General features: G+C 41.8%; 1 protein-coding gene across 1 annotated transcript in view; it reads left to right on the plus strand.

The window, feature by feature from the left end:
- The window catches only part of TAF3 (TAF3 RNA polymerase II, TATA box binding protein (TBP)-associated factor, 140kDa), a 207,755-nt gene extending 199,836 nt beyond the window's left edge, over window positions 1-7,919 (plus strand). Inside the window, exons 5-7 of the mRNA XM_011951629.1 lie at window positions 2-101; window positions 4,723-4,829; window positions 5,928-7,919. Of these exons, the coding sequence (XP_011807019.1) occupies window positions 2-101; window positions 4,723-4,829; window positions 5,928-6,042 (322 nt within the window). The 3' untranslated portion in view covers window positions 6,043-7,919. The remainder of the gene's footprint in view (window position 1; window positions 102-4,722; window positions 4,830-5,927) is intronic.
- The last annotated feature ends 2,940 nt before the right edge of the window (window positions 7,920-10,859 follow it).

A 10,859-nucleotide genomic window follows, 5' to 3' on the forward strand; every position in this document is an offset into this window, starting at 1 on the left:
CGGGCCCTGCCCTGCTGCCCTCCCCGGGTCCTGCCGCCTCCGGGGCCAGTGCCAAAGCTCCCGTGCGCAGCGTGGTGACTGAGACGGTCAGCACCTACGTGGTGCGTACCTGCCGCCCGAGCGGTTAGCCTGGAGACGTTTTCAGTTCAAGACAAGTGTGTGCTCTGAATCACTGTCAAATTTCAGAGGCATTTCTCTTTCAAATTTTATTATTATTTAATTATTTTTGAGACAGGGTCTCCCTATGTACAGTGGCCCAATCATAGCTCACTGCAACCTCAAACTCCTGGGCTCAAGCGATCCTCCTGCCCTAGCTTCTCGAAGTGGTGGGGTTACAGGCCTGAGCCACTGCCCCTGGCCAGCACATTTGGTTTTCTTTTTCTTCTTCTTTCTTTTTTTTTTTTCTTTTTTTCTGAGACAGGGTCTCCCTATGTACAGTGGCCCAATCATAGCTCACTGCAACCTCAAACTCCTGGGCTCAAGCGATCCTCCTGCCGTAGCTTCTCGAAGTGGTGGGGTTACAGGCCTGAGCCACTGCCCCTGGCCAGCACATTTGTTTTTCTTTTTCTTCTTCTTTCTTTTTTTTTTTTTCTTTTTTTTTGAGGTGGAGTTTCGCTCTTATTGCCCAACCTGGAATGCAGTGGTGAGATCTCGGCCCGCTGCAGCCTCCACCTCCCAGGTTCAAGTGATTCTCCTGCCTCAGCCTCCTGAGTAGCTGGGATTACAGGCGCCTGCCACTACAGGTGGCCAATTTTTTGTATTTGTAGTAGAAACAGGGTTTCACCAGGTTAGCCAGGCTGGTCTTGAACTCCTGACCTCAGTTGATCTGCCCGCCTTGGCCTCCCAAAGTGCTGGGATTACAGGCATGAGCCACCGCGCCTGGCCTTTTTTTTCAAAAGGGGATTTCACTCTGTCACCCAGGCTGGTGTGCAGTGGTACGATCTCGGCTCACTGCAGCCCCTGCCTCCCAGGCTCAAGCGATCCTCCCACCTCTTGAGTAACTGGGGATCTCAGGCAGTCGCCACCACTGTCGATTAATTTGTTGTATTTTTTGGTAGAGACAGCGTTTCACAATGTTGCCCAGGCTGGTCTCGAGCTCCTGAGCTCCAGCGATCCACCCATTTCAGCCTCCCAGAGTGCTGAGATTACAAGCATGAACCACCATGCCCAGCCAAGATGCATTTCTTCATTGCCATTTTTCACTGCATTTTCAAGCTTTTGGCTGAAAAGTTACATTGCAGTGTTCACATAGTCAGCTTCCGTAAATAACATCAAAGCATTGTGTTTATATTGTTTTGGATATGACTGTATACATATAGACAGTAATATCAATCTGTAAATGTAGAGATGCAGAGTGGTGCTGAAATCTCACATTGAATTTCTTGATCAAGCAATTCAGTTATTCACTTGAGTATAATTTATATAATGTACACTGATATTATGAGCCAGGTGGTGTTTCTGAATAATAGCACTAGTTATATTTTATTGGCTATGATCCAGAATATGGCAGGGCTTGCATATTAAATGGAAATGAACTTTCAGACCACCAAACTCCTGAGTATCCAAGCATGACTTCAAATTGTAAAACCAGCTGGACACGATGGCTCATGCCTGTAATCCCAGCACTTTGGGAGGCTGAGGCAGGTGGATCACTTGAGGTCAGGAGTTTGAGACCAGCCTGGCCAACATGTTGAAACCCCGTCTCTACTAAAAATACAAAAAAATTAGCTGGGCATGGTGGCTCATGCCTGTAATCCCAGCTACTTGGGAGGCTGAGGCACGAGAATTGCTTGAACCCAAGAGGCAGAGCTTGCAGTGAGCCAAGATCGTGCCACTGCCCTCTAGCCTGGCGACAAGAGTGAAACTCTGTCTCAAGAAAAAAAAAACAGTAAATCCTACCATGTCGAATGAGTCCACGTTGTTCCGGGACTGTTTTTAGTTGCTTTCCTCTTACTTAGTAGTATTAGGTCTTCTTCAAACCCTGAATACAGTCTGGCAGTAAAGTATTTATATAGATTATGTTCTTTGGACACTGTAGAATTAAACACACACACACACAACAAAATATTTAAGGTGTATGGAGCCATTGCCATTGCTGTGACTACGAAATCCACAGACTGTGATGTGTTAGCCTAATAGTGGCCCTGACCTTGTGTAACTAGGTAGGTACTAATATGATTGGAAAGTGGCTGGGTCGGACTCATGGTATTTGTCATTATAAACTGTACAATATTACATTTCTTTTTTTTCTGTTTTTTTTTTTTCTTTTGAGTAGTCTCCCTCTTCTTGTCCATACTGGAATGCAGTGGCACAATACCACTCACTGTAGCCTCAACCTCCTGGGCCCCAATGGTTCCCTCACCTCAGCCTCCCAAGTAGCTGGGACCACAGGCGTCTGCCACCACACCTGGCTGTTTCCTGGCTGGTTTTTTTTGTGTGTATGTGGAGATGATGTCTCCCTATTTTGCCCAGGCTGCTCTCAAACTCCTGGGCTCAAGCAATCCTCCCACCTTGGCCTCCCAAAGTGCTGACATTACAGGCGTGAGCCACCATGCCTGGCCTATTATTAAATTTCCTTAAAGGAGTTTTGGAAGGAACTTTTAAAACTGTGATCATCCAATTGGTCCATCCAGGGACCAATCATTGTAGGTGTTTAATTGAGGCAACATTACCCCCAAATGGGTTGATCAGGAAAGATTTTGTACTTAACTTCCTCGACCTTTGTGTCTTCATCTGTAATTAAGAAGTTTGTATTAAACTTGGTGATCTCTGTGGCATGTTCCAGCTCTGAAAGTTCTGGTTTTCCAGTAGATCTTTGAACTAACTCACCTCCTGGAGATGAGTCCAGTTGGAATAGACAGTGTAGAAGGAAAGCTTTCTGACTGTGCATGGTGTCTCATGCCTATAATCCCAGCATTTTGGGAGGCTGAGGCAGGCGTATCGCATGAGCCCAGGAGTTGAGACCAGACTGGGTGACATAGTGAGACCCCATCTCTGCAGAAAATACAAAAATTAGCTGGGCATGTTGACATGTGCTTGTAGTATCAACTACTCTGGAGGCCGAGCTGGGGGGATCACCTCAGCCTAGCGAGGTCAAGGCTACAGTGAGCCGTGATCACACCACTGCACCCCAGCCTGGGCAACAAAGTGAAACCCTGTCTTTAAAATAAAAATGACAATTTTAAAAGAGCCTTCTACCTCATGAAGAGATGCTTGGTGGGCAGAGGACAAAATGTGTGATTTAGATGACATATGAAGGTTAGAGAGCAAAAAGGCAGATTTTGTCACTGCCTAATGGTGTGATGTTGGAAATGCCACTTAAATTCTCTTAGCTCCGGTTTCCCCATTCACAAGCTACCCAGAGGTTGCTTTACAATGATTAAATGAAATGAGAGGTTTAGAGGAATGTAGTAAGCTGTGAAGTATTTGGTGTTAGTTACTGTGGATGCTGTGGCAAAGCTCTTGTGCAGCACATAGAGTCACTGCCTTCTGACTGCAAGCAAGGTCAGCCAGCAGCAGGACCGGCCACACGTGGGAGCTTCAGGGCATAGGATGTTCCACCAGCCTTGGCCACGAGGCAGCGGGTACGGGTGACTGCTGGGTCTCTTATTACTTTTTCTCCTGAAATTACAGAGGGTCAGAGATGCAGTCGCTCACAGATTTCTTTAGGAAGTTTTCCTGTCAATGTAGTTTGCCTTTGTAGAGTTGCCTTAAAGGAAGCCCATCACTACAGTGAAACGTATATGCACCCCCAATGCACCTGTCACACACAAAGAAAGCCTTTCTAAAAGCACATCTAGTCAGTGTGGTGTTTGAAAGTCTAGGAAGAACTATCCCTTATAAAATAAACCGGATGCAATAATGTGCTCTCTTATTGTAAACACTTTTGAAATTACCTTTTTCTTATTGCTGGTGTTTAATGCCCATCAGTGAATTACTTCTTCCAGGTTGGCTCTGTTCATGTGGAGTTTGAGGAAGTGGTTAATAGGATGTTCCCTCTTGAGGACTGCTAAGTTAAATAAAGTCAACTCCAGAGTACACAACATTTGTAGCAAAATAATGTTGAACCTTATAGCTCTTTGGTCTCCCTATCCCCTTATTTCATTTGCCCTTTAGTTGATTGTACTTTACTAAAAATGTCATAAAGGGAATGGAAAGTTACTTAGTAACAACTCTTTTATATCCTTGATCTTATCAGCTCGTTCAGGAGAAGGGCTTGGCTAATAAGTAATAAGATGGTGCATGCACATTTGGCTGTCTATATTAATTCCATGCCTATGAATGTGATGGAGAAAAAACCACATAGAAAGTGGAGGTCTGTAGCTTTCAAAAAATCAGTTGTTACCACCCTTATAGAGACCCAAATCATTAGGAATGTATGTAGTTATAGTTTTTTTTTGTTTTTTTTTTATGAAAGGGGTTACAGGTCATATTGTTCACAGAGATGATTATAAAATGCTTGTTTTTTATGACTTACAAAAGAAACCTTAGAATATTCATTAGAAATGTCTTATCGTTGAACACTTGGCGTTTTTCTGTTTCACGATTCTAAAACAGTGATGACGCTGATTGTGGCATTAATGAAGTGCTGATCTACTATATTTTTCAGTTTAATGTGCCTGTTGATTCGGTTAACAGTATAAAGTAATCATTCTGATCTGACTTCTTTTTGGTTTTTTCCCATTCCCTCCATTTTTGCCACTTCCACTTTGCAAACATCAGATCCGAGATGAGTGGGGCAATCAGATCTGGATCTGCCCTGGGTGTAACAAGCCTGATGATGGGAGTCCCATGATTGGCTGTGACGACTGCGATGACTGGTACCACTGGTGAGTGCCCAGGGCACCCTGCCGGCCACACGTGTCAGGCAGCATCAGCTGCGCCTGAGACGAAGGGTCCACTGAGTAGATTCCTGCCTTTGGACTGACCCAGGGCTGTCCTAGGGACAGTACATGGAGTCAAATCACAGAGCCTGTGAAATGCAATTAACTGCAAAACCCAAGAGTCTTTAGACTATTGTTATTCACCCTAAATTCTGAACATTCTGCTTAGCTTATCTATCCTTATTAAAAATAATAATACCGGCCAGGCGCGGTGGCTCACGCCTGTAATCCCAGCACTTTGGGAGGCCGAGACGGGCGGATCACGAGGTCAGGAGATCGAGACCATCTAACTAACACGGTGAAACCCCGTCCCTACTAAAAATACAAAAATTAGCCGGGCGCGGTGGCGGGCGCCTGTAGTCCCAGCTGCTGGGGAGGCTGAGGCAGGAGAATGGCGTGAACCCGGGAGGCGGAGCTTGCAGTGAGTGGAGATCGCGCCACCGCACTCCAGCCTGGGTGACAGAGCGAGACTCCGTCTCAAAAAATATAAAATAAAAAGTAATAATAATAATAATAATAATACCAAAAGGAGACCCGGGGGCTTCCCTGACCTTCCTTTCCGGTAATGTTCCCTAGAAGCTGTAGCACTGGCCAGGACCATGAAGAGGCAGCCCCTTTGTAGGGATGGTACAAACTGCAGGACGAAAGACTGCTTAACTGTGTTTTAAACCTCTTCAGCGGTTCCTAAAAACTGAAAAGCTCAACCAAAATGTATGCAGATAATCTTCTCGTGTTATCTTTAAAATGTCAGATACAAAAAGATAGCAGCCTGTTCAGTTATGATATACGGTATCTGTGAGATACAGACAAAGCCGTGGCTCAGAAGCCTTCTCTTCCTGGCTGAAAGGAGGAATGAACTGATGAATCTCTGCAGAGGGGCCTGTAAAGGGCGCGTCTGTAATATCCTAGTCTGCATGCCCAACGGTGGTGCTGCTTGACTTTGATTTCGGGTAAACATGTCATAGGCTTTAAAAAGTACTTTAAAACAAGGGAGAAGAATCGACTGTATAAAAGTTGCTTATCTGAGCTTGCTTTCATGTGTAGGCCCTGTGTTGGAATCATGACTGCACCCCCAGAAGAGATGCAGTGGTTCTGCCCCAAGTGTGCGAACAAGAAGAAGGACAAAAAGCACAAGAAGAGAAAGCATCGAGCGCATTGACGGCTCCCGAGGGGCTGGACCAAGCGGGGTCAGCCCGGGCTTCCTCCCTGGCGCCCCTGAAAGGGAGCTGGTGCAATTCTGCCGTCGCATCCACCCCAGATGCCTGTGGATAAAGAACCCAGGAGGACTGAGGCTGGAACACACCGCGCATCTGCATTGTTCACTCCCCAGCCGCGTTGGCCTGTAGCTCCGTGGCAGCGCGACAGAAGGAAACTCGAGCAGAGGCGTGGCCTGGGGGCTGCCCCTCCTCCACTTCTCTAATACCAGTGACAAGTATTATTAATAAAGAGCGTACATCTTCCCTTTTGATTTCCTTTATTCTCTCCAGGGCCTTTTCATTGAGGTATTAGATGAGAAGATAATGTACAAACTGCCTCAACTGTAATTTAAGGATGATAGAGTCTGTATACAGTTTTCAGCCCCTTGCCCTCTATAGTAAGATAATCAGAATAACATAAAAGAAAACTCCAGTTGGAGTACTGGTAAATATTTTTGTGATAAGAATATATGAAGCTTCCCTCCTTCCCCCGTTTTTAGTACTAACATGTAAAATGTTCAGGCTTTTGTGAAATACCTTATATTTTTTAAGAAAAAGGTTTCTATCATGTCCTGTTTGCTTTTGTGCAAATTATTTTTGTTTAATGTATTTTATATCTTCGTTGCATTCTAATTTTGCCCTTCTTTAAACTGCTGGAGTCTCTTCTCACTGCTTGTACATTTCATCAACTTGTATAAAAACTCTTCAGACTAAAAGATTGCCCCTAATGTAAATAATAAATATTTATGAAGTAGTTATTTTTAAAATTTTTATCGTGTTTAATTCTGGCTTTCTCTGAAATCCACTGTGATTTCAGCCAGGTCTGTAATGACGCTGGACAGAAACAAAGAAGGCTAAAGAAAAAGCCATCGTTCAAAGAAATTTCCCTTGAGCTCAACCTGTGCAGTGCCCGAAAATATCGTGGGGGAAAGGGCCCGAGCAGTTGGAAGGAAAACAAGGCAATTTAAATTTAGAGTTTATGATTTGAAGTTGTTTCGTTTGTTGTCTATTTTGTTTTTATAAATTTCTTTGACAGACTTTTACTAAAAGGACATGTAGTTTCCATGAAAGTAAAAAAAAAAAAAAAAAACCCCACATATACTGTAGCATTTTGTCTTTATATTGTTTTATTTCTACAAATCTGTTCATTAATATTGTGCTTTAAGGCTGAAATGAAGTATATTATGAATTTTTTTAAGAAAACTCATCAAATTTCAGGGTATCACAAAACTTTATTATATTATTATACTGCCCACTATTTATTATATGTTATAGATGTCTGAGAGGTAAACCAAATATTTTATTTTTAATGTTAAAAAAACATCAAATTTAACTTTATTAGCATATTTTAGCAACTTTGGAATAAATATGGACTTTTACTTGATTTTGAAATAATCCCAGTGTAGGCCCATGTACTGGATCTCTTGGATGCTAGAATATGGGCTTTGAACCTAATACAAATATATTAGTAGAAAATGTGATTTTTTTAAATGCCAAGTAAATTGATATTAGTGTATGGATTAGTCATATTTTAAAACATTATGTGGTTAGAGAAATGCAGTTTTCTGCCATGAATGTTAAGTTGCAAATCAGTGGAAATGGAGTCGACCTCTTCAGAGTGCAGGGTACCATTGCCCTCCTTGTTCAAGAGGCCAGAATTTTTCTATCCCTGCAAAGAAACAAAGCATCTATGTTGAGATATGTGTTTTTTTGTTTTATTAATTTGAGATCATTCTAAATACTTTATACAATATTTTCACATGCACAAAAATGCGCGTTAGTGGTTTTTGGGGAGGGGTGAGGGGTGGGGGAAGTGCAAAATAAAGATTATTGGCTATTTCATAGTTTGCTTTTCCATTTTCTTTATTTAGGATTTAGTTCCTTGAGGCATGGTCCATGATCTGAAGTTGCCACGTTTAAGTGAGCAGGTCATGCTACTGAAACCAGAATGGAGGTGCTTGTATATAACTTTGCCCCGATCTTCCTGTCTGAGAGACTTCAGCCCATGCTACATTCAAGGAATTTCAATCAGTTTGTTGTCCCTTGCTATTTCATGGTTGCTTTCCTAAATCCAGTTCATGATTTTATAAATGGTCTTTGCAATAATAAAACCAAAGAATCATTTTCAGGGGGCTGGAGAGCTCGAGGGATTAGTAATGGAATACGGAGCCTTTCACCTCTAGGTCAGTGAGTCGGATCCAGTCCAGGTCACTAGAGACCAAAAGTTGTCACCATCTTATGACTGTTCAGTGGCCTGTGTGAAATGAACTGGTGGTCTCAGCCTCTACTGGGTGGCTGGCTGTGACACCAACCAAAGGAAGTTCAAGAAACTGCAAAAAGAAATGTGGATTAGAAAATAAAACGTCTGTGTTACAAAGAAAAAGTTAGAAAGTTGGGCGTAGTCATTCTCCAGAAAGTAATACTGAAGGAAAAAGAGCAACTTACAAATACCACAGACAAACGGAGATTAATTTACTTTCTTGAATGAAGTCAAGCAAAACCGGAAAAGAAAAGCCTGCATTGGGTGAGAGGGGAGAGGGTTAAGTGTGGTGGATGATTTGATGAGGAGAAAAAGTTTAGGGGCCCAAACTTTAGGAAAAAATTTTGAGGGAGAAGGAAATCGCAAAAGGCAGCAGCAATTTGAGGAACTACTGTGGCAGAATTAGATACAAAGGAATGAAAAGTATTTCCCTTTAGAGGGTTTGCAGTTTTCCAGTTGGAAGCAAAATCCTGACTGGTTTTAATTTAGCCCCGCACTATCATTTGAATAGCATCAATACTTTATAAAGACAAGTAATGGCGTGGGGAGGGGGAGCGGGGGGCGGCGCAGGGATTGTCCTGACTAGTGATTTTATTGAGGGAGATAGTATTTGAGAAACAGACCCTCACCTCATGAAACCGAGACACCCTTCTGGTGTGATAATCTGCCGTCAGAGCCAGATGGAACTGGCAGAGCTTAATTTCTGTGGCTGACAAGGTGTTTCTCTTCCAAAGGTGTCTACAGTGAGGCACAGTGAGGATCTTTATCCCCTGACTGATTTGTGGTTCCAAACGTCCTGGAGAAAACCAGAGGCTATCAGAGTATTCTGACTTTGTTGGGCTTTTTTCAGAGATAAAATATAGTGCATTACTCTCCTGTATCACCTAAACCGCCTTTGTTCTCCTTTCAATGGGATGATTAAACAAAGACCTACTAACCAAATTGAAGTATAAAATGAACACTGAGATATGGAAACCTTGCCACTAAGAATGCTAATGAAGAAAGTTCACGAAAGCCATGCTGGCTAAGTTTTCAATACAAATAGTTTTATGGCCAATCTCTTTAGATCATAGCAGCTTTCTTTAGAAGTGTAAGTCTAAAAGTAGATGAGTTACCTTGACCAAAGAATGAAACAGATAATGTCCTGAATAATGTCTCTTTCCACAATGGTATCAGTCATTCTGTTAGGAAACTATTTCTTTGAGAATCTTGCGTTCATTGTAGCCTAAAAAGTATAAAGTAACTATTAATCCATGTGTGTAGGCCAGTAGATGACATTGAAATGAGATATTTAGGTGGACAGCTTGTTCATTTAGTCTACATATGAGTTACTAAAATGGCTACTGGTAATTTTTTTCATTCTGGGCAACTCAGTTTTAAATTTAGTTTGAAGGACATTGTTAAATGGTTTCATTACGTCCACATTGGCTAGGTACATTTTATGGAAATGGCAATGATGTATCAGAACCAAGCTCATTTCCAGTTGTCTGGTTTCTCATCTGCTCTAGCCCTTCCTCTGGCTCCATGATTTTGGAATCATCCCCAAAGTATACTATGTATTAAAGTGTATTGCATCAAATTCTAAGTGTATTCCATATTACTCTTTTCCCATTTTTCCATACATAATCTTTCCATCTTAGGCTGCAACTATTTTTTAATGTTACTAGAGCCTCATGCTTTTAAATTTTACATTCATAACAAAACAAGAACTTAGCAAATGTTTGCGTTAACTGTCCTAGGAACTAGCAGAGTAGACATGATATTAGAAAATACATGTAGGTAGATACATACACCACAAAGTTTAAATGTGTTGGGCTTTCAGAACAGAAGTTCATTTTAGGTACATAGCCCTAAGCGATCATTTCCTACCATATCCTTAGAACCTAGTCAGTATTTTCACCTTTTGAAGTTTCGTGGGATTTTTTTTTTTTTGGTTTGGTCTTGTTTTTGATTAATGAAACGTTCAGAATAGGACTAGCTTTAAAAAAAAAAAACACAAACCTGAAGAATGTCATTGTTATTATCCTTAATGAGTTAACGATTGCCAAGTTAAATGGTTTGAAGAAAATGTTTGTGCTGATCTAGTTAACTCATTTAGAGCATCAGAAATACTTACCAGAGGAAGTTCAAATCATCCAAAAATATTATCAAGTTATATTCTGATTATTTCTTATTATACTGTTTGGGATGTTGATGAAACTTTTTTCTGTTAGCTTTTGGAAAGTGAATATTTGTTTATTAATTTATTTATGAGACAGGGTCTTACTCTGTCACCCAGGCTTGAATGCAGTAGTGTAATCACAGCTCACTGTGGCCTCGACCTCCTGAGCAGCTGGGACCAAAGGCATGTGCCGCGCATCTTGTTAATTTTTATCTTTTTGTGGAGACAGCGTTGCCCAGATTCATGTCGAACTCGCAGGCTCAAGTGGTCCTCCTGCCTCCACCCAAAGTACTGGGATTATAGCCATGAGCCACTGCACCAAACCAAAAAGTGATTTTTTTTTTTTTTTTTTTTTTTTT

The sequence above is a fragment of the Colobus angolensis genome, unplaced genomic scaffold, assembly GCF_000951035.1.
Source record: "Colobus angolensis palliatus isolate OR3802 unplaced genomic scaffold, Cang.pa_1.0 Scaffold321, whole genome shotgun sequence".
Classification (NCBI taxonomy): domain Eukaryota; kingdom Metazoa; phylum Chordata; class Mammalia; order Primates; family Cercopithecidae; genus Colobus; species Colobus angolensis.